Below are 24,643 nucleotides of genomic sequence, written 5' to 3'. Positions count from 1 at the left end.
CTTCTCAAAGTTAAACTCAGTGAGAAAGTGTCCTACTCTTGCCCAAAGTTAGCAGCCTCAGATCTGAACCCTGGGAGCAAAGAGGCATCCATTACCTTGCTGGGGCACTCTGCTTTCAATGATACATGAGGTCACTCTCACAAAGTCGGAGCTCACAGCCCGAGCTTGTACCTCACACCTCCTGCACAGCACAAGGACGGGGTTGGATTATTTTTAATTTCCGACTCTTTCCCCCCCAACTACAGGTTCTTTCTTATTTGAGAGAGAGAGAGAGAGAGAGAATATGCAAGCAAGTAGGGGGAGAGGCAGAGGGAGAGAGAGAATCCTGAAGCAGACTCCCTACTAAGTATAGAGCCCAACTCAGGGCTCGATCTGAGGACTCTCAGATCATGACCTGAGCTGCAATCAAGAGTTGGCTGCTTAATCAACTGAGCCACCCAGGCGCCCCTAGTTTTTGACTCTGTAAGTGATACTAATAGTTCTAGATAAGTCCAGTGACTGGCTTGATCATCCAAACACCTCCAGCGCTCACACATAAATGCACACACCTAATCAAGTTATGACGTCAGAACTCAAAATGTTTATGAAGTTAAGGAATTACTTTATGTTATACGTATAAAGATCACAGTCTCTACTTCTATAATTTACTAGATTCACTCCACTCATTTTAAGTTATACATATAAGCAAATAACTATTCAGCTTAAGTTAGGTCATAGTGCATTCTGCCGTCGGTGTAGAGTTTATCACTGCTCTGCAGCATGCGAGAATTAGGACAATGACTATGAATGCTGGTCCAGGACAATGACTATGAATGCTGGTCCAGCAGCTGATTGGGATGCCCTTATTTCTGTCAGGTGTACTAAGAGCCCCCATGTAGACAGTGTTTCTGACTTTTGAGGCAGCGCAGATCCTGAGAATGTTATACTGTTAGCTCGTACTTTCTGGACAAACATGGCACCAAGGTAAGAAATACCTGGCACCAGAATCTTGGTGCTTGGCTGAGCGTCTAGGGCTCCTGTGTGGGGCACCTCGCTGAGGAATGGTTTGGAGGTGCACTCAGGAAGCTCTGACCATGCCCCTCAGCTGGGTTCGGGCCAGGCGCCCAGAGAACAACGGTGGCTAGCACGCACTCCTGCCTTCTTGCGGGGCTTCTGGCCCAGTGCACTTAGTCAAGGGTCAGAGGCACAGGCTTCCCCAGGGATTTCTCAGAGACACGGTCAAAGGCATGAGCACTGCCTTGCTTCTGCTGCTTCATCTCTACCTTCTTGCCCTCTCTGCCTTGGAGGTGGACCCGTGTGGCTGGTGCCCTTTGGCTTCTGCTTGGATTTAGTCAAAGAAGGGGTCAGGCAGGATCAGGGAAGGGAATGAAGTTAGGGCGGTCCCCCTGGGTTTCTCACCCTCCGGGTCACCACAGGCTAGATAGGTCCCTCTGTTGAAGGTCATAGCTTCTAACCTTGCCCAAACAGCTCTCTGTCTGGGTCCTGATAACTGACCCCTGTTGCTGTTACACTCCTGAGGTTCTGCACCATCCCATAGTTCTTCCCACACCTCTGCAGACAGTCCCATGGTAAACTCCCCTCAATGACCCAGCTTGAGAGTGCTATGTTTTCTCCCAGGACCCTGGCTAAAGTAGCTTTCAATGGAATTTTATTTGTCTTATACTCTGAAGATGTTTGAATCTAGTCATTTGTTCCAGCAGGTTATGTCAAAAACGATATAACTCAACTACTTTTCAAACACCTTCTAGAGAACGTTTGATATCTACAATTTCAGCTTTTCACTATGAGGTCAGTCAACAAAGAATACAGTGGAAACAACCAGTCATAGAACTGGTTGATGAACATATAGAACAGGAAAATATAGAACAGGAAAGAGAAACATAAACATTTCCTTATAATTAAAATTAAACAATATCCTCTAAAAATAAAACACATACAACTAGCTTTAATTTCAAGAAGAGATGTTTAGACAGTTTACGCTGTTTACTTAAAGGAGGTAATAGCTGTTAAAGACTATTACAAAATATTTTGTATCATTAAATCTAAAATGACCTCAATTCTCAATTGTAGGTTGCCTTATGACTTCAGAGATGTTAAAACATGACAAAAAACACTGTACTTTAGAAATAATGAAATATAGGGCCTCTCACGAAAATGACTCATTTACCATCTTGTATGTAACCTTTCCTAGGAAAAATGACACCTTTTCTTTTTTTCTTTTTATAGAGAATCTGTTGCCTTATTTCCTACTGGAAAGATGTCATGGCCATTGGTATTACAGACACAATAATCTGTGAACTAGGAAGTGAGGGGCAGCTTCCCTTCTGATCACTGGTGTTGAATTTCTGAACACACGTCAACCATTACTCATCATCCATGCTTGAGATACTGTGGCGATTTCTAATCTGGGTGTTTCTATGGTGCCTGGGAGTCCGTCTTTCTGTCTGCGTCACCACCGCAGCAGTTAGGCCCTTTAATGAAAGGGTCCAAGGTTGTTTTTACGTTGAGGATCTGTCTCAGCCTTATTACACACTATTGCTCAGCATAGGATATGATCCCAGTAACTCAGGAAATGGGCTGGGAGCTTCTCAGGTGTCCACCAAACTCACAGACATGTCTCAAACCTCTCTTGAGTCATGCCTGGCTGACCGGGATGCTGGTTTGAAGCCACAGTCCTATTAAACACACAACCACTGATTTACCTGAAGGCTGTATCTTACTGACACAGATGTCACTCCGTCAGGAGGTGGGTAGGATATAAGCAGAAAGTGTAAAATATGTGTAATGGTGTAATGTACTTACAGGTGGACCTAATCATCGGTTTCTACCAAATGGTGTTTCTGAAAAAAGTTGTCCAATAGAAACATGACATACCCAGCAAATGGTTATCTGTGACATGGACAGGAGGCCTTTTCCTACAGCAAACCTCCCTCTTCCCTGGGGTACATGGGGTGAATGTCACCTAGACTGATGAGGGTCCAGGTTTCTTCCTGCTTTTAGCCTCAACCTCCCATTCGGGTAGGGCATGGCCACTGGTGCACCTTTACAGCCGGGGGCTCTTTGTTAAAGGGGTGTTTGAAAGTCTCAGCAATGCTGGGCATCTGTAGCTCATTCCTTTCAACTGGGAAGGTCAGCAATGTCTAGGTGGGTGCTCTGATCCACAATCATGATTTTTCACCACTCCTGATATAACAGAATCATCCTTATTTATCATAATGGGAGAAAATCAGTTTTTCCTAGCTATACTTGTTAACAGGCAGCGTATGGGAGGCAATAGGGTAAGAGATGTGAAGAAGTGCTCTCAGACTCTTCCCTGCTCGGCCACCATGAGAACCCCGGCAAGCCACTGGAAACTCTGAACTCCGAGTTCTCATATGCGTGAAATATGCTACAACTCAACTCACAGAACCACGTGAACACCAAACCCCCTGCACACACCATCAACTCTGTTCCTTCCTTGCTAATTCATGCATTGTGGGCTTCCAGGCTCATGGCTGGATACTAGGAGGGAAGAAGACACTTTTTCCAACACTGCAAATTGTAGTTCTGAACAATCAAGTAGAGGATTCGGGAAAGCATGGTAGAAACAGAGGAAGAGAAAGCGTATAAAGTTATAAAAGTATTTCCGACGCCTGTGTGGAATGTGTGTCGAAAACAGACTCTTACTATTGATGGTGTCACAGACAACAATTCATGTTAAACAATGACTCTACGAAATTTTTATCTTCCTTTGACATATTTCTTCAGCTTGTTGACTACAACTGCATTAATTTCACTCTCATAACGTGGGGTGTGTGTGTGTGTACACATGCGCATCTCCACTTTGCATCTGTGAAATAAAAAAATGTAAATCTATCTGAAGGAGTGACTTCAGAAAGATCACATCTGGCCATCGCTGAGAATAAAAACTAAGGGCTCAATAAGTAAAAGGAGAACCAAGACAAACCATGACAAACTGTGACAACCGGAATATTAATAGAGCCCACAAAACAAAAAGAATGGACAGACACTCATACAAGAAGCATTTATCATAATGTGTTGCTGAAAGCCAGGATTGGAGTAGCAGTCTTATAAGAATTAAGACCAGCCGATACTAGAAAACACTTCTGGAGTAGGAGAGGGAACTGTCTTTGTTAGAATAAAACAATATGGCGCCCCTCCCAGTTGGAGTACAGGGTGCAGAGGCTGGGCCAGACCCAAAACCTGACCAGGCGGGTGACAGGGAAACCAGATTTACCGTCTACCAGACGATGACTGACAGAGGGGAAGAGAGCTGATCTGGTGGAATGATCTCGAGACTCAGTCAGTGACGAGGCAGCTTCAAGGGCCCCTCTGGGGCAGTCTGGCACACAGAATGCACGTGTGGTGACCAGCATCGCTGTGCATGTGCGGTCCAAAGGGTATGGGACTTCCCCAGCTTGAGAAATATAAAAACTAATTTCCAGGAACGCAGACTCTCACCCTGAGCTCCCTGGGAAACCTTACCTTCAGCGGTGCCGGAGAGTCCGTCAGCTTTGAAGTTGCTGGTACTTTTCTTCCTTCGGTGCTTCTTTCTGTTCGCGTGAGGGGAGGGGGGCGGGTCGAGCTTGGGGCTGGTGGTGCTGGAGATACTTGGGCTGGAGCACACGGAGTCGCCCAGCCCTGTGTCTGCCATGGGACCGGAAAAGGCAAAAGAATGCAAAAGTTAACACTTACAAAGCCAGCTTTGCAGAAATACAAAAGCAATGGTCCTCCAATATCCTACCAGGTCCCACAAGAACTATGTTAGGTGAGCTCGGCTATGAATTTAAAATCCTCCACTTTGCATGACTGGGGTTCTGGAAAAGCAAAGTGAGAAGTCCATGCTTTTTACTAGTTTATTTTTCTCGTCCCATAATTACCCTGATCCATTAGGAGAGAAATCAAGATGTCTGTGGACACATACGAAGGTGTCCTGGGGGTGGCTCGGCCTCTGTGCACGCACACAGGGGAGAGGGAGTCCTGATTAGCTCACTTCCACCCTTAATGTCACGTACAACCACAGCACGGGTTTATTATTAGTGAAAAACGGCATTCCGTCTTTCTCCCTATAGCAGACCTACTCTTTGGGACCTACCCTGTGTCAGGCACATTGACAGGCAATGGAACTGTCCCAATGTTCCAATGACCGTTCCCCCGTCCCTACCCTTGAGAAGCTGAAGCCTCACCATGGAGGCAGATGAGGAGAACGGGCAAGGACGACCGGCCTCTGCGATGACAGGGCTGGCCTTTTGCTCCTTCACTCTGCCCCTTGGGCAACCACTCAAATCAACGCATCATTTTCATTCCCAACTGTGCATCCTAATTCTTCGGTCACTCCACAGCTGTAATGCTCTCTCCCAGATGAATGTTTCTCATCCCTGCTCTTGGAGGTCTGCCAGTTGTCTGGCTCTAACCAGCATGCCTGTCCCCCAGCGCAGCTGTAGATGCCCTTTCTCCCATTTGATGCTGAGCATGGAGTGTCAGCACCATTCCCAGCAAGCTTCCCCAGGTCCCTCCCATCATCTGGTACTTCTTTCTTAAGGCACACACCCATGTTTCTTTACAAGATGTTAAGAACATACACTTAAGTTACATGTGGTCAAGTAACAGCTACCACCACATGGGGTGGCTCTATGTCTGAGCCCTCTAGTCCCTTCTGAGACTCATTCCCTCTGTCTGCCCTGTAACAGCACACGGCCTTGAATGCAATGGCCAAGGCGTCCTGGTGCCTCATGTGGCTGGCACGTCCCCCCGCACGTTGTTGATCCTTCACCACTGCCTTGCCCGCTCGTGCTGAGCACACAACCTGGTACCTCCACCTACACGTCACCAGGAAAGACATTAACCTGGGAGGAGTCCAAACAAAGCCCCAGCTTGCAGACGCAGCAACACTGAGCTGGAAGCGCTGGTGAGTACTGGCGCGACAAGACCAGGGGACATCACGTCGTGTGCGCATCCTGCTCACAGATCTTCGGACTCGCCCAGGGAGAAAGTGCCGAATGCTCTTGTCAAACACCTCACTGAAGGCCTACATGGCCACCCCACTGACACACATTTTTGGCAATTTTTTAATAATAAAGGGAAATCCACTTCATGTTTTCTCTCCTTAATGAACTACCCTGTTTAGTCTACACACACACAAAACAATTCTCCAAGAGCCTAATTTAGGATCCCACTGGAAGGTCACTTCAACTCCCTGAAATACTAGTCATAATTCACCCTCCTGGGGAATAAAATGACATGTGTTGGTGTCCAGGAATCTCCCTCCATTCCAGATGCAGAAAACTATTCCTAAAGTCACTAACAGGGACTTGGTGATTTCATTCCCAAGTTTTCTGGGCGTCTTGGAATATTTATTGGTAATTCAGGGAGAAATCTCTGATTCACCTGAAGGAAGTGGCTGAGGGGCATCCTGGGGCAGCAGTGACACCTGCCTTCCCCAGAGGGACCCTGAGCAGTCTCTCCAGCCTTCTTTTCCATGGGTACCTTCCACACCAGCACGTCCTTCCACCCGTGGCTCTGGCGTTCCACTGCGCCACTGGCTCCCAACTAGAAACCCCTGCCCAGGGACACCTGGTCATATCCACAGATGTTTCTTGTTATCAGACTGAGACAAGGTGAAGGTGTATAGGCATAGAGCAGGTAGAAGCCAGAGATGCTAAAAAATGTCCCACATTTTTTGTGGGACAAAAAAAAATGACACACAGGACAGCTCCCACTACTGAAAACTGACTGGTCTACAATGGCAACTGGGAGAGACCCGTAGGATCTGAATTGCTCTGTTCCTCGTCACCGACTCAGTCTCCTGGTCTGTCTGTGCGAACCCCCTCATGACAATGAACCTCTTGGAACACTCGCTTTACCTGCTTTGAGTTGGCCCCTCCACCCAGGTGATGGCACTGGCGTCCCACCCACAGGAAGCACACAGGTGGGGGCAGGTGTTGTTCCTCACTAGGCACTGCTTGCAGACTACTCCCCCTCCAGCGCCACCTGGTGAAGCAATCCCCCCATCCCCTGGAGCCTGCTCACACCCACTGACCCCTGGCATCTGCTCCTTCTTCGCTCCCTGTTTCAGCAGCAGCTCACCCCACCCTCACTCAGGAGTGACAATGTCCAGCTCCTCCTAGGCGCTCACTTCAGCATCCAGGCCTCTTACGCCTCTGCCTCGCTAAGCTCCCTCCTTCCCTCTGGCCCTCATGGTCCTGACTCAGGCCCACCACGGGAAGCCAGCTTCACTGGGTCTCATTTTTTTGTCTCCCAGGTCACTTACACCAGGACTCACACTCTGAGGGTTAATCCAGCAGCACTCTTCACCCTCTACCCTTTCTGATCACTCATCCAACTTGACTGCGAACTTCAACCCCCCACCTGCTTGGCGCCTGCGCTCAGGCCCTGCTGGAGGGACACCCTCATTCCCACTGGGGCTGGACCACTGGCCTGCCCTTCCATTTATTATGTTCCCGGAGTAAAGCTGCTCCCCACTCTCCAATAGACTGTATCACACCCCCTCCAATCTCCCCAAATGCCCCACACCTTACTCCATCCCCCACAAAGACATCACCTTTCATTTTGCTGAAGACAAAAACAAAACAAAACAAACAAACAAAAAAACCCAACCAAACCGAAAAAGCAGCAATCAGAAGAGAGCATCCACCTTCCTGTCCCTGGTTCTCATAAACCTGGGGCCTCCTCGCTCTGGGAGCTGGCTCCCATCCCATTTTGCTCCTGGACTGACTTTGCCCCAGCCTTTCAAACCCTCTCTGGCCTGCATCAAACGTGCTGTATCACTGCACTGCCTCCTTTTCTAACAAAAACCTCCGTGACCCCGTGCCCTTGCCCAGCCACCACCTGATTTCTGATCCTCTTTAGAGCAGAGCCCCCTGAACCTCTCCCCTCTTTGCTGCTTGTGTCTGGTCAAGGCTGACCCCACTCCCATCAAACATGCCCCACCAGCCGCTGCCCTGCCTTCACAGTGGCCACCAGCGCTATCACAGCCCCATCAGTGGACAAGCCCTGGTGGGCTTGTGCGGGTCTTGGCAGCACCCCACACAGCTCACAGCCCCCACCTTCGTGGACAAGCCGGAGTGAACTGGACGCCCGTCAGATCACAGGGAAACTAGGAAGGTGTGGGTTTTAGAACCCAAAGGAGAGGCCCCCAGAGAGCCGCTGTCCATGGCTGCCTGGCATCCAATCCCACTGCCTCGCGTGGCAGGTGGTATTCCCTACGTGGAACGCTCCATCACCCAGTTGTTTGTGTCCCTGGCGACGAACGCCTTCCTGGCAAGATGTGAGATGAAAATGGGAGTTGCGTGCATATTTGTAGCATTAAATTTTATAAGGAGTTGAGGTCCCTTTGAGGGGCACTCACACAGGTGGATGGTGCTTTCTGCTGAGAAACAGAGAAGCACTTGGTGACCTCCTGGTAAAATATGGGCACGCAAGTTTCCAGCCATCCGGGACCTGTTTCAAGGTGAGCTTCTAACTCTGTGAATGAGTCTACTCACACTGAGAGTAAGGAAGCCTTAAATACGACACATACACTGCATGAGCATGGAGTGCTGCATGGCCAACTCTGGCCAGGCACCTGAGTTTCAGCACCAAGAAAATGGCAAAATCCCTGCATCACAGAGTCAATTTCTATGAGTGAAGGAATGCCTATCTAATTTCTTGCTCAATGTCTTCATGAAGAACTCTTTTTCTGGGGCCATGTTATCGGAACAGAGACGGAAGCGGGGGCTCACGCATGCAGTGGGCACGCCAGCTGCACGCAGGTCACTGCATGCTCACGCAAGCGACCCCGCACGCAGACGGAAGTAAGGTGAGGCGCCATCTGTATGCCCACCTTCCCGGGCGGAGCAGGCCAACCGGCTGGCCCTGTAGGTCCCCTTGAGAAACAGAAATGTGACTTGGGACAACTGGTTGGGCCATGAGGACTCAGAGAATGAGTGTGTGAGGGTGATAGAGGGACAAAGTACTGCTGAGTTAGAAGGCCCTGGGGTGGGGTGGGGCTGGGGAGAAACAGAATACAGGAGCCTTCACCTGGCCACTGGAGGGAGGGAAGGAGACAAGCTTTTAAGATGACACAGGGTTGTCATAAGGAAAACAGAAAAGCAGGATCAGCATTTGTAAGCCCCATAAATTCTATTTCAGACAAGAAGGAAGATGAATAAAGTAACCGATGGGCACAAAACACTTTGGAATCCATGAGTACTTCCCACCTGCTGCCTGATTGGTAGTGCACCAGGTAGTGGGCCCGGGTGCCACAGAGAGGACCATCCTTGCCAGGGTTTAGAGGTGACGAGCTGGGGTGGTGACTCTCGAGGTCACTCTGCAGGTGAAGGTGGAGCCCATCTTTCTTGTCTCCCAGGTCCCATGTCTGTCTGTGCCCCCACACCTCTGCCTCCCCCCCACCCCGCCTGCCCCCAGCAATTTACATCCACAGGCAGTAGCACTGTGGCCACCTAGAGGCTGGAAGTCTACAGTGGAGGGCTAAGGCGGGGGAGGGAGTGGGATGGGAACACAAGTATCTGGAAAAACCAGATGCTCCAGGCCATGGTCAGTGGGAGCAGGGAGAGCTCAGGAGTGCATGGCGGGGCGAGGGGGCTGTGTGTAGGGGGACCGGGCGGCCTGGCTGTGGGAGGGGTCTGCTATGGCATGGGGAACGCACCTCTTGAGGGAGCTCCGGGACCCTTGGTCGGGGGCGGGTCAGGGGGGCTGTGGCAGAAGACACATCTCTGGCCAGCAGGGCTATTTTGGAGGCCAGGGGTGGGTGGGGCAGAGAGAGCTACATTTGGAGTTAGCTGGGTCCTGAGCTGCTGTATTAATGCCCCTGGCTTCCAGGGGTTCTTGAGAACCCCCTTTTCAGAGGAGTTGTTTAAATTCCCCTGGTTTAAAATATGAGCAATCAAAATGTACTAGGCTTCCATGCTGTGCTTTTCCATTTCCGACGACTCTTCTTGCCTGACAAGGTATCCCTCAAAGTGAAGAGGCCCGGAAAGCCCAGCCACAGACGCAGTAAATGAGCTCCAGCCGCAGCCCACGGGACGCAATCCGCTCCTCCTGACTGAATACAAATAATGCATTTTATTTTGTATCAATTACGGGGCGCTGGGATAGCCGGCGACCATCGACAGAGCTAAGTACGGGAGGGTGGATGCGAAGAGAAGAAAGGCATGCCAAATTAAAAAAGCAAGCGCCTCATTACTCCACATCGAACCCGACTTTGACGGAGGGACTTGGAGTCCCCTGGGTGTGCGATGCCGAGCCAGCATGGGCTGGTCTGCTGCCGTCCCGTGTGCTCAGTGTCAGCCATTAGTTCTTCCCAATCGGGCATCAATGTTCAACGCACACCCCAAAAAATATATAATATGAGCAATAATGATAACAATCTGCAGTCTCTCCAGGCTCCGGTACGTGAAGTATGAGTCAAAGACGCGCCTCACTTTTCACTCGGAGAGCTGACAAGCATGACCAGAGGGGAATAAAATAACATTCCGCTCGCATAAATATCAAGCAGCCTGCTTGAGACGGATGGCCAGGAATGTATTCTTAGCTATCATTCCGGCAGACAGGCCCAAGGACACTCATAACTTATTTTACAATCATTTAGTTTCAGCTCAAGTGGAAAACGTGACAACTTATCTCTGCTGACAAGATGCCATATCGAAACCTTACAATTAACTCTCCTCCGATTATCTGCCCAGCCGATCATTAGCTGGGCCATTTCTGATGAACTGTTGCAGGGAACTTGCCTTGGCGGGAGCCGTCACTGCCAGGTATGTAGATAGGTTTTTGATATCCCGGCTGATATTCAAATACTCGGGGCTCTATGCATGTGACTCTCACAGCCCGGCTGTTCCCAAGTCTCTGCAAATGCGTCTGCTGGGGGAGGCATCCTTCAGCCCCACGCTGGAAAGGGGTGGTGACCCCCGCCCTGCCTCCCGCAACTGTATGTACTGCTCTTCCTGCAGCAGCGGCTGGTCTGGCCGTCCCTGCACACATCCCCAGTCCCCACCAGGTCAGAGGTCAGGCCCTTCCCAGGCATGGGAGGGAGCTTGACCTCCCACCACTCTTCTTTAGTGGGCTTGGTTTGGAGAGAGGGGACATCAAGAAGTTGCTGCTGGAAGCCGCCCACATGACCAGAGGAGCTGCTAATGGTCCCCAGGGCTGGCTGGCTGTTAATTTCCAGTGTGTCAAAGACAGATACGAAAACCTTCAAATGCATGCTCATAGAAGTACACATCTATACAAAAACAAAGGAAGCAGGAAAAAGGAGAAGGACAGGTGTGTGCACACCAGCCTTCCCTGTCTCCTTTCACATACTCCCTACCTTACTCATTTGGCAGTATGAACTAGCATATATTCCTAAAAATCCTTTTTTTTGGGGGGGGGGTATTGAAAGAATACAAAATGATCAAAGACAGGGCTATTTGTCTGTGCTGGGTTGGGGGCAGGGGGCATCAGTTGTGGGATAAGACCTTCTAAAAACCCAAGATGAGGTCACGTAGGAGCCAGTGAATTAAAACACATTTCCTTCGAGACAAGGCCAACCATATAAAGCTCATTTGGATCTTTAAGAAGGGCTCTGTTCTTTCTGAAGCTCAGAGAGATGTGCGGGCTGGTAAATAAAGAACAGGCCACCTCTGCCATCCAAGGAAATCACAACATCCCGGCCTCTGTTAAAAGGTGAGTGTGAAGTGAAGTTCAAAACCTCGCCCCTTCTCATAGTCCTTTTGACGGGAGCTTTCAACAGGAGGAGGTTTACTTGAATCCCAATCTCTGAAGATGTTTCAGAGACTGGTATATTGTCCGGTTCCCTTTGCCGCTCACGGCGCTCACACAGAGGTACACGGTGTCAGAAGAAGGGGCAGCAGGGACACGATGGGGGTTCGAGGAAGATGACAGGTGTTGGGGGAAGGAAGAGACACCACAGTGTTAGATTGAGTTACAAAGTGGGGAGGAAAGGAATACAATAGGAGGGGCCAGAATGGAGAGAAAATGTAGGGGAGAACCATCTCCTACCCGGGCCACATTCAGTCGCACCAAGATGTCTCTGTAAATAAAACCAAAGTATTGGAATTGATCTTCATTTATGTGAAACCCTTACTGAAACACGTCTGTGACAGACTTAAAAATAGTGGCACAAATGCTGATCAGTAATCAGGGTGCAGGATTTTTTTTTTTTTTAGGTGATGGAAATGTTCTAAAGAGGACTGTGGTGATGGTTGCACATCCCTGTGAATCCACTATAACTCCCAAATGGTATACTTTCAGTGAATGAAGCATATTGCTATGTGAGTTTTATCTCAATGAAGCTGTTAAAAAGAAAAAAGAGAGAGAATATGGGGGGGATGGTCATTGTGTTAAATGCTACGAAGCAATCAAATAAGGAAGATCAAGTCAACATCATAGTCTAGCAAGATGCAGGGAGGGTATCTGAGTGAGGGTCAGGAAGGAGCCTGGGGATCCATGGGACTGATGGTGTGGTCCTCCAGCCATGTGCCAGGACCTGGCTGTATGCTTCGGGTGAACGGGTGAACAGCAGACCTCGGAATGTTCCATCCTTTCTCCAAGGGAGCTGTCCCAGTCTCCCCCACCTCCTGCAGAGCACAGCATATGACTGCAGCCAGAACGGCCTTGTTCCTCTCAGGTCTCTCTAGTTTTCCCTCAAGCTGGATGGCCAGCTTGCATTGATACCATGGTCTGATCTCAGGGGATGAAAGGTAGAACGTGTTGTGGTCCAGTGAGGCCGACAGCCTGAGGAAGTCAATGTGGGAACATGCTGGGAAGGAACATATTAGGGAAGGCAAGTCAGTATTTTACACTTGAGGATCAAAAATGAAATTGTTCTCTAGTTCATTTTTAGCTGAATTAATCCAGCATACTCGGAAAAATGCAAAGGTGCTCGGAGCAAGGCTGTTAAGTAGAAATGAAATCATTTCAAGAGGTGTCTGCTTCTTTCCAGCCTTCTCTACTTTTACATAATCAGCCACAACCACTTCTCAAGTTTGGTGTTTATAAGTAGTAAATGACAAAGAGATCCTGGTTCACATGGGAGGCTCCACTGGCTGGGCAGGCTGGGGAAGGACTGAGCATGTCTGAGAAGAAAACTCAATTAGAGAAGTTAATTAAATGTCTGCTCCCTCTTTGGTAATGTAAATTTCCCATTTTAGGAATTTAGCTGTTTCTATTAAAAGTCACATGGAGTCAAATTACCAACTGCTGCTGCTGCACAAGAAAGCATCCCATCTGATACAGGAATAGCTAGCTTTCTAGGTAGGCGGGGTGCCTCTGTCCAGGGTCCTGAACACATTCAACCAGAGCATTCTGGTTCAAGGAAATACACCACAATAAGGCTGCTTCTTCCTGACACATCCCTGTTCTTAACCTGCTGACATCATGTGATTTGAAGAAATAGGGAGCTTTAAGAAAACCTGATACACAGACACCCAGACTGAAAAAAGAGGTCATTTGGTTGTGACATATCCTACTGCACCAGGGTCAATTACAGGTTACAAACAAACAAAAAACATCAGAAAGAACAGAATATGTCTCTCACTTTGCTTAATTATTTCTCCTGCTAGGATGGATTTCAAAATTTTGACCAATGCCAACACTTCTGCATATATTTCTAAATATTTAGAATTATGGCATTAGGACAATTTTCGAGGTGTTGGTTGAAGAAAATAAGCATTTGTAGGGCTCTGGATACATGCTGCTCAACCACTTTTGGAAGCTCTGTGCCTGTCTCGCCAGCAGAGTGTGAGGTCATCCAACTAACCAAGTACTTCAAGCCTGCGTACTGACCGTTGGCCAATTTGCACTTCAGCTCCTCCCCTGCCCATTTCCATGAAGCAGCCCCTGGTCCTCTGAATGGCCGACATCACGTGGCATAAGATGGAAACATTGAGGGCAGGGAGAGAACCACGATGTGTTCCACAAAGAGGAACCAGCCCAGCCGTACAATCAGAAAGACAGTTCAAAATCCTAGCTGGCTAATTGGGGGAATTCATGTCCGTTAGCCTCAATTTCTTCATAGGTAAACTGGGCAAAACGGCCGTCCTGAACACCCGCTCTTGGCCTGCCATGCCTCAACGTGCTCCTTCCCCATCTTGGCCGATAGCAATAGCACCCTCCTGCTACTCAGGCCAGTGGTCCTGGGCTGCCTGACTCCCCCCTTCCTCTCACATCTATCCCTATCCATGAGGACAGAGCCACATACAGCTTCAGCCATATGCTCAGTATGGTGGCAGGCCAGCCGCCAGACAGACACGCAGAATGGCTCACCAGCATCCAGCTCTCTTCTAGAGCTAGAACAATGCAAGTACGAAAAGTACAGCTCTTGTCCTAAACAGCTTACGTTCTAATGCAAAAATATTACCAGCAGACATATAGAACACACAGGCATTCACAGCACTGGAGGAAGGATGGTGCATGCTATAGACAGACACGAAGCACTAAGGGCGGAGTGTGGATCTTGAACACTGTGCACACAAGGCCACAAAGGATGGTCGAGTTTTCTAAAACAATCATCATCTAGTAAGTCAAAACTGAGGACTCTCAACACCAAAATTCACACATGACTGATACCATAACAATAGAAACATAGGGGGAAATTGTGGTAACTATTAAATGGATTCTGGGAGATTGACTTTGAGATATGCCTCGACTGCAGCTAGACAGACCACGGTGCTGTTGACAGGCTGCTCGAGGGCTCCTCAGTGGTGGGACTGCGTGCACCAGATGACCTTCACCATGACCTCCCAGCCCCTCTTTGCATTTCCTCTCAACACAGGGCTCCTATCACTGCCTTCCTCCCCAGTGCTGTGATTTTGTCTGTGGGTGTTTCTCTTACATGGTAGTGTCCCTCCAGTAGGCACCAACCAGCAAAAATCGGTGCTCAATAAAAAGGTCTTTGAAAAACGGAGGGTCTCAAGACTTAACTGGCAGTACAAAGAACATAAACATGAGTAAATTTTTTTTTTTAATGCCAGGAGAAACAAAACATCCAGTATATCTAGAATTGTATGTTTAAGACCTGGAGACTTTAAATATTATTTAAACACCAGCTGAAAAATCTGTAATAAATATCCACACAGTTTTGAGCATTTTGCAAAATAAATTATTACCACACAAAGATGATAAATTATATATTTTTAAAAAGATCTCAATTTCCCCCAGGCATCCCATGTAACATTTTGTTGTTTCAAGTCAATGGTGGTTATTTCTGTTTTGAATGAAATCAAATGCTAATTTGCAAAGTCAGAGAAATGATGTCATTAAAAATAGTATTTGAAAAACTTATTGTTCCACGTGATTTCACTATTCTCTCCTAAGCTGCGGGACAGGCAGCTTGATTATGAAAAGGGACCCTTGAGCTTCCCAAGTCTTTATTGCTGGTGGGTGGCATGCCCCCATCACAGGAGCTAGAGAGAGTGCTGTGGTGTCAGGTGCCTCAAACAAAAGGCTGGGCCACTTGAAAGAGGCCCTGCCAGCCTCTGAAACTCCATTCCCTTCCGTCACACCTGGGCCCTAACAATAGCCCTAGTCAGTGGGCTTGAGGTTGCTGAGTGGGATTCCCTCGCTCCCTGAGTCACTTGGCCAGTGAGGGAAACTCCAAACGGTTGGGTTCCATGGGTAACCCACCCACAGAAAACCCTGGAGCTGATGGAGGGCAACCTGCAACCACTGGGGACACAGGTGATACGGCTCAGTGTGGAGAGGAGCAAGACCTTGACTACCTATTCAGGGAGCATATGCATGGATGTGTGCAGACACCAGATATTCACCGATTCAACAAACTACTACCCAGTGCCTGCTTCGCGGGGTACACTGTTCCAGGAAAGAGCAGTGAAGGAAACAGAAAAGTACGGTGGTGCAGTTAACAGTGTGAGCCCTAACAGACTAATCCAACTGTAATTCCATGTGGCTATGGACTGATTTCTGCAGATGCTGAATTTGTATCACGAGCTGCCTTGGGTACCTGCTCTGTAACTGAATAACCTTTTAACAAAATAAACATTTGGGGAAAATATATAGAAACACCCCTCCCCTAATATTCAAATGTGAAGATCTGGGCCATGAAATTTTTGTTGTTGTTGTTGTTGATAAGGGTGAAATGACTCCTTTAACAGCTACTGAAAAGAGAATATTTCTCTTTCCTGCTGTTCCAGAATTTTGCTAACCTGCTGCTAATGACTAATGACTGCGCTACATATTTTATGTAGATTCCAAGGCTGGGGTTGACCTCTAACTCTTCTGCCGGCAAACCAGATATTATCAACCCACTCATGTTTCTAACTAGTGGCAGGTGAGCTGTGGCCACACACTCATTTAAATAAGGAAGTTGAGACAGTAAGGTCATCTGTTCATTGAGCACTGGAATCAATCTGGTGTGACATTAATGAGAAGATGAGATTAATGACTTCTTACTTTTGACACACTATTAAAACTGTATTTAAAATATTTACTGGGTCACAAATAGGCAGCAGGTCCAGACAGCAAACAAGTAGGTCAGAGTGGGCTCTCTGGTTTTCATCCAAGATTTGTAGTCAGGATTCCTCCTTGTTGCAAAGGAGCCTGATGGTTTCCTGCATTTGGCAAGCTTTAAGTTCTAGGGGTGCAAACACAGCCCAGTCCATGAAGGGACTAGCAGGCTGGTGAAGTGTGATGCATCTCCAGGCCAGGATTCTGATCATGTAACAGAAGAGGATACCATAGATTTGTGGCTAGCATAAAACCAGTGATTCCCATGGGTACTACCCATGAGAAATCAAGGCTGCCCCAAGCTTAACTAGGGTGACATTCATCCTGCTTTGCTTGGGACAATCCCCGTTTATGCCAGTTTCCCACCATAAGTATTAACACATGGGCACCTCAATCTTTTTAAAGATTTTATGTATTTATTTATTTACTTGAGCGAGCGAGCGAGAGAGAGCACACACGCATGAGCAGGGAAAGAGCGGGAGCGGGGTGGGTTAGAACCTCAACTGGACTCTGTGCTTAGTCTGGAGTGTGATGTGGGGCTCGATCCCATGACCCTGAGATCGTGACCTGAGCCGTCCATGGGCACCACAGTCTTAATCCCACTCTGCAATCCTTTCCAAGAATGAGAAAAAGAACAAAGCTCAAGGAAAATCTAACGATTATGATGATTAAGAATTGGGTATGTAAGAGGTTGTATGAAAATGGGACAGCCTCTCTGCAAACCTGCCCTTTATTTCTGTGTTCCATGCAGCTGGGAGTCATGACAACCCTGCGTCAATCTCAAATCAAGAATCCCCCCGGACTGCTAAGTACAGGAAAAGTTTGTAACGTGACAGATAATTTTAACCTGACTGAAAATCTGTCAAATTTTATACTCAGGATAACTGTCTCTGCCAATAACCCCATGGAAAAAGATACCATGAGTAATATCTTCATTTGGAACCACAGCCAAGACATCATTTCATTTCTGAAGCACAGTTTAAAGTACAGCCTTTTTCAATAGATGATAATATTGGTCAAGTGAGTGGCTCTTATTTTGTCTTCTCCACAAAAATGACAAATCGCTGTCATCTCTTAAATTAATGATGGTGTGTAAAAACTAAGATTAAGCTTGCTTCTGACAAGAAGCAGTTAATAATGCAGCATTAAGTCTAGAATATTCTTTCAAAGAAAAGAACAGATGTCACTGATACTACAATGGTTTTATCGTGTTACTTCCAGCACTGTCTTAGAACTTGGGCTTTCTCCTGGCAAAAATAAAATAAAATGCAACACGATAAAATAAAGTGTTTGGAGATTCTGAGTGGGATCTGCTCTGAGTTTAAAGCATTTTCTTTATTGTGGCTAAAAATTTTGTCAATATGGTTCAATCAGACACTATGGTTGATCTTTGGGGAAATTGCTGTAAAATAAAATGAAAGATAAGATTGTATTCCCAAACATAATAACTGACATTTTTCTCCTTTTCCTTAAGCAGAAGGCCAGCCCCCTGTGGCCGATGGAAGGGTCAGTGGAGGGTGCAGCAGCCCCAGCTGAAGAAGTGGAATCTGCCGCTTGCTATTCATCAAAGAATCGCTCATTCCCATTCTTCCCTACTGCTGCCTTTTATCCCCTGGGGTGAGGTTAAAAGAAGCAACTACCCACCAGCCTCCCCAACCAGGATGTGGGCCTCCTCCCTGCCTCCAAGGCTCTGCCCGCCCCTTTCCTGAGGAATACATTTCTTTTCCTCTTCTCCCCCCACTTCTGCAGAAGGTTGCGGGCGATCCACAATTTTCTCCTGAATACACTCTTGCCGGTCGCCCCTGCCCACACACCCTGGCACAGCTCGCCGTCCAGCAGTGGCCGGGACCAGCTGTCTCTAGTCTTTGAGATTCTATGGCTCACAGGCTTCAGGAGACTCTAAGTGGCCCCCAGGAAGTGGGGACTTCCAGGTTGTCTGGGCATGAAATGGAAAGGGTCTCTCAATCCACATGTATGCAGACCCCAGCATCTGCCCCACTTCCAGTCTCAAACTCCCGCCCCAACTGGCTTTTATCAGTAAACATTCCCCTCTCCATTCACAGTGGCCAAGGGCTCTCAGGAGCGGCCCCACTGCTACTTCTGGTGCCTCTCTGACTCCCTGGTTCCAGCCATAGAAAAGGAAGAATGGATCTATGTATTTTCTTCTTTGAAATTCGAGCTCGTTTGCTCATTCTAGATCCAGGGGCACTTCTTCACAGGGGAAATGGTCTCCCTCTTTCCAGCACACCTTGTCATTCGGCTCCAGCTGAGACCCTGACCTTTGGAGGCGTGGCTACCTGAAGGACAAGGATACCCCAGAGGCCTGGAGGGATAGCCTGGCTGGGGCTGTGCATGCCGCTAGGGTGACTACAGAAATTTTGCTCTTATTTTATGAGACTGAGAGGGAAACAGAAAAAAGGAGATGCTGGTATTAGTTAAGAGAGCACGCACGTACAAGCTTCATGCAAAATGGGCACAAAAATGGAATTCACTAGGCATGCTCAAAGTAACAAGTCTAGATAGCCTTGGCTACGTGGGGGATTTAAGCGGAGCTGCTCAATTGTGAAGAAAGAGAACAAAACGATGACATGGAGACAGCATGCAGAAGAAGAGGCTGAGATGAGGCGTAATTAGGACTCTCACAGTATTTTCTAGCTCCTCTGGGAAAGCACGGCCCTTTGTGAAGTGTTACAGCTATGATTCTTACAAATCCAAGTTCAGTACACATTTGCAGGAAGAAATTGAAAAGTGAGATCACACACAGAAGTAGGAGTCTGATTCTGTCTGACTTCACATCTGGTACTTGCCAGAACAGGCCTACTTGTTCAAGGCGTGCTTGCCGAGACAGGACGGGGCCGGCAAGAGCAGGATTCAGAGCCTTGCCCTCTGTCCAGGCAGACAAGGACATTCACGGACTACGAAACCCTGTAATTTCCTCAATATAATTAAACTTGAGGCTTAGCTCACCCATGTTTGCGAACAATTCGGCTTACTGCTGGAACTACGTCTGCCCTCCAGGGGATGGTGCTGGCTCTGCAGACCATCACCAGGATTGGACCAATTGCTCTGCATTCAGTTGGGTCTTTCTGTATCTCCCAATTTTCTTCACTGTGCAACAAGGGGCAGGATGGGGGCAAGGACGCAGGTGTCTTGGCTCTCCCACGGCTGCCACCCAGGGCCCCAAATGCCTACCTCCAGTTCTGCCCTCCATAGCCAGGCAAGGACCACTTTCTATTACCACAAAGACAGACTCACTGCTCTTGGTTTTTGGATAAATTATGGTTTTGAACTGACTGTACCTACTGACAAGTAGAAAGATTTGCAGATGTTTACCTCCTACTTTGTATTTTCTAATTATAGAATTCCTAGTTGAAATAATTTTATTTAACATATTTTTCTATAAATAGTATGTATTTATTGCTGAAAGATGAAAAGAGAAAAGGGACAACATTTACGATCTTGGAGATGCCTATACTCTTTCCATCCAGCTGGTTTTTTTTACACACATGCATGCAGGTGGGCACACAGACAGGTGGGTACGCAGTTGGCCTGGCCCCACCCACAGCTTGGGTTTCCACCTGTGTGTCACACCTGCATCACACATGACCCCTCCCAGCTGTGTGACCCTGGGAAAATTATTCAAACTTTCTAAGACTCTGTTTTCTCATTTAAAAATGGGGATAACAATACCACCTCACAGAGCTGTACAGTAAACTTAATGAGCAATATAAAAAAAAATCACCCAATCCAGGGCAACCACATGGCAATAACACTTGGCTGTTCATTCCATTACATAAAACCTGAGTGGAAGTTCACTGGGCGGATACTGACTGAGGCGGCAGACCCTGTTCGAGCCTGGAAATAGACCTGTGAACTTGGCAGAGTCCTTCCCCTCACATTCTGGTGGTGGAAGATAACAAATTAAGCAGTAAAGGAAGAAATCACAAAGGTGATTAGGGGTACAGAGAAAGTAAGGAAGGGAAGAGGAGTGGGGGCACTTTTAGGTGGGGGTCACCAAGGCCTCATGGATAAAATGGTCTCTGCTGGGACATGAAGGGTACAGCTGAGGCAGACTGCATAAGAGCAAGGCTCAACCACCTCCATAGGACAAGGACATCTAGGAATGTCTGTCCAGAGAGAGTGACCTTTTCATGGCCGTGCAGTATCTCCTCGCAGGGGTTTACCATGATTTCTTTATCCAGTCCCTTACTGCTGGTCATAGAGATTGTTTCAAATTTACGAACTGTTCTTAGAATGGAAAGTTAACGTATTTACAGCTAAAGTCACTTACAATATAATCCAACTTTGGAAATAAAGAAGAACACAGACACAACTAGAAGGGTGTATACCCTCAAACTGAAAACTTACTGTAGGGAGTTTGTTTTTAAAGCAAAAAGCTTCTCTGCCTTTTCAATTTTTCTCAACTATGATGTTTTATATTGAAGGAAAAATACAGTTATTATTGTAAAAATTAACGAAGGGAAATGGTAGTTAGCCACTTGCCAGAATGAAGGGACGTGGTAGTTAGCCACGTGCCAGAGGGAAGGCAGCAGGCTTCCCAGAATGGGGTGACAGGTGCATAACTGATACCAGCGTGACACCGTGTTCTAGCCACAGGACAGATGTCACATCCATTTACTGGTAGCGCTTTCATACTAGTGCATCTAGTATCCATTTATCTAGAAATCAAAGAATCTTTTAAACGAGAAATAGACTATAGGTAACACAATTTTAAGGAAAAAAAGGACTAGCGTATGAAATAATTTCTTTTTTAAAACAATTATTTGTTCAGGAACTGGTATTAACGTGATCTTATTGCTAACACTGTGGATTACAGCTTGCCTGTGCCCCCAGAAGAAAGCTGTGTATAAAAACCAGGTGCTGGCTCAGGTAATAACCCACACCTTGACTTCTATAGATGGTATCATACGATGATAATTTTTCTAAAATGCGTGCTCTGGATGGATGCTGTTGCCATACAAATCTCATCTGGGGGCCTGACCCGCGTGTCTGGTGGGCGCTGCCATTGTCTTCTGACTGATTGGGGCTGACGTGCCCCCAGACTTCAATTTCCCTCTGCACCCCCACCATAAAGGCATCTTGTGTGGAGATGCTGAGGTGCTGAGGTAGTGTTTCTGGACATAGGATTTCCTGGACATTTTGATGTCAAAGGAAAGCAGTTACGAGATTTCTCTGGGCTGGTTTTGGGGAGCACACTAATGCAAAGCTGGATATGAAATCAGAGTCAACAGCTGGTTGAAAGCTGAGTTTCTGATCTTGGAAAAAGAAGCTCGACATTTTGAAGTACACTAGGTAATTCTGTTTCTCATTACACTATACACAGAAAATACTTCTAAAGTAGTAATGCTTATCTCAGTTATGATTCGAGATTTGATTATGAGTCCAGCTGGGAACTACTTATTTACAAACACTGTGAGAAAGGGAGGGCCCATCTGAAAACTGACAAGGCTGTGGGCTCACCCACAGGCTGCAGATCAGCCAACACATGAGAGGAGAACTCCCGAACCACGCCAGATGGCAAGCCGGGGTGGGGTAACTGCATGTCATGTTCATTGACGATGTCCGCCCCCACACTGGATCTCAAATGCAATTACAATTATTTTCCTGTAAATAAGATACATTTTAAGAAACTCTGCAATAAACATAGAAACATTTCCCTGCAACTGTGGTAAGATTTTAAAAACCCCACTGCAGAAATAATATAACAATTAAAATAGCATTTATAACTACGTATGTTTAAAATGTTTCTTCATATAAAAGAATAAAATTTTAGGTCATTTAAAATAACCATCTGTTTCCTCACGATATAAAATTTTTAGTATCATTGTATAATTAATATTAATATCATTTTCTGTTAATAGTCTTTTCTGTCAGATAATAAAGCAAAGATGTAACAAAAGATATATATTCATTGAAAGAAGTTTAAGAATGAACACCACAGCAACATACAAAACCTAAAGGTGGAAATACAGAGGGTTTGAGGATGGCACTGATCAACCACTACACAGCGGCCAACTGTATCTATCATCTACCTATCTACCATCTATCTCCCTACTTACTACCTACTCATCTCATCCTTCCACCCTTCCACTCAGTCTATCCTCTATCTCTCTCTCTATCCCTCTATCTATCATCACCCTGTCTACCTATCTCATCCAACCACCCATCTGCCCACCAGTCCATCTGTCTATCCATCCATCCATCCATCCATCCATCCATCCACTCTATCTACCTGATCCATCTCCTCTGAACAACTCACAATTACTTATATTTTTATAGTCCCTTCTTCTCCACTCTTACTTCCACTCCTTTGTTTCTTCTTGGTACCTAAAATGTTTAAGCCCTTTAGGCCATTCCAGTTTTGCATGTCCTTATACATTCTATAGTAAGGAACATGGAAGACACTGAAAAAGATCTGATCAAGTTTTATTCGAATAATGAACAAAGTCACCAGGGAGACAGTATCACTGACCTTTCTTAAACTACTTGATTCACAGGATGAGAACCTGAGCAAAACACAGAAATACAAAATGAATATTTTCCTGGCTCAAGGGTGATAAAAAAAACCATGAAAAACAGTCCTAGACTGCTTAAAAATATACAGTGTTAGAAAATCAGATGTTCTAATGTGGCAAACAAAAGATCACTGCAAGTTTTCTTTCTATTTGGAGTAACAGCATATATATTTGACTAATCTTTTTACACTGCTCTATCTATAGATGATTGGACACTGGGGTAGTAAATGATTCTATCTTTAAAAACAAACAAAACAAAACCCTAAAATTGAAAGTTGGCAATAAAAACTGCAGGGACCAATAAACAAAAATATTAAAACACTAAATAATCTCACAGAATTTTAGACTTCTATATTTTAGGAAGCTTTAAAATTTTAATAACACACTGTTACAGGGTTAAGGCCAATGTGAAATGATGTCACTAAAAATACCCAGGGGATGAGAAGTGCCAAGTATCGGTGTCAATTCCAGTAGAGACTTCTAGACTTCCCAGAGAATCATGACCTGCCTGGACTTGGGTATCTCCTCTCCTACCACACCTCTGCCCAACCTATCCATATGTGAGATGAGGACCCATGCTGGCTAGACAGGCAGCTTGTAAAGTCATATCACTCTCCTCCTGAAAACCACAGGGGCGCCCAGCTGCTCAGGGTCAATACCAAACCTTCTAGGATTCTTGCTCTTATCCTTCATGACAGAACTTGAACTCTCCTTCCAACCTCAATGCCTCATACCCCGCTCTTACCCTTTGTCATTCAACAGTGCTCCATGAAGCCTTATACCGCCTTAGCCTTTGCACATACTCTTCCTTCTGTATTGGGTGCACACACGTCCTCCAGCCTACTGGTTCTTACCAGCCTTTAAGGTCCAATCAATCAATCTGCCTTCCTTGGGCCACCTCCAAATACAAATAGGGCACTGCCCCACATGGTAAAGTGCTTGCTGTGTATTTGCTGAAAGAATGAATGAACGAATGCATAATTTGCTTTCACAGTTTCTGTTGGAAAAATACTTAATAATTCATACATTTACTCCAGACCTGATTTCGGAACCAAACATGCATGTCTTAGCCACCCTCTACCCCCAATCTACTTCTCACCACTTGACGAAGCCTATTTCAATGTGTTCACTCAATGATACCCTGTCTCTTTTCCCTTCCCCTCTACAGACCAGAAATTTTGTGTGGATCCCTGATCTCCCACCAGGGGAGGGGAAGCAGCTGGAGCAAGGTAAGTGGTCAATAAGTATTTGTGAAATACATGAAATTAAATAGAAAATTTAATAATTGCTGTGAAGTGCATCTAATCTAGATTATTCCTCCTTAATTTAGCACTGACTCTGCTTGTGATTCCAGAAAGGGTTGAGATAATTAAAGGCAGGAAACTCAGTTGTAAACTCTAACCGGTGACTAACTCTGAAAACATGTACAACGTGCTTCCGACAGCCCGCTGTGAATGTCCCCTGCTGGCATGTGGATAAGTCCTGGCAACATACTCTGTCCTAGCTGAGGGGCACCAGCTCTGCTAGTAAATAGTTTTTGGAGCACCATGCCAAGCATTTGTTTAAGAAGAGAAATCTTAAAAACTCAATGAATTTTATCATGGGATGGGCAGAGGCCTTAG

At 46.6% G+C, this 24,643-nt stretch overlaps 1 protein-coding gene across 8 annotated transcripts in view; it reads right to left on the bottom strand.

The window, feature by feature from the left end:
- AGAP1 (ArfGAP with GTPase domain, ankyrin repeat and PH domain 1) overlaps positions 1-24,643 on the bottom strand; it is a 517,259-nt gene that overhangs the window by 124,723 nt on the left and 367,893 nt on the right. For all 8 annotated transcript variants that reach the window (XM_046018363.1, XM_046018364.1, XM_046018365.1 and 5 more), the window contains one exon: positions 4,486-4,647. In XM_046018363.1, the coding sequence (XP_045874319.1) occupies positions 4,486-4,647 (162 nt within the window). The remainder of the gene's footprint in view (positions 1-4,485; positions 4,648-24,643) is intronic.

The sequence above is a fragment of the Meles meles genome, chromosome 9 (genome assembly GCF_922984935.1).
Source record: "Meles meles chromosome 9, mMelMel3.1 paternal haplotype, whole genome shotgun sequence".
NCBI lineage: Eukaryota > Metazoa > Chordata > Mammalia > Carnivora > Mustelidae > Meles > Meles meles.
Note: the sequence above shows the minus strand (reverse complement) of the source record. Positions and strands in the feature narration are given on the sequence as shown.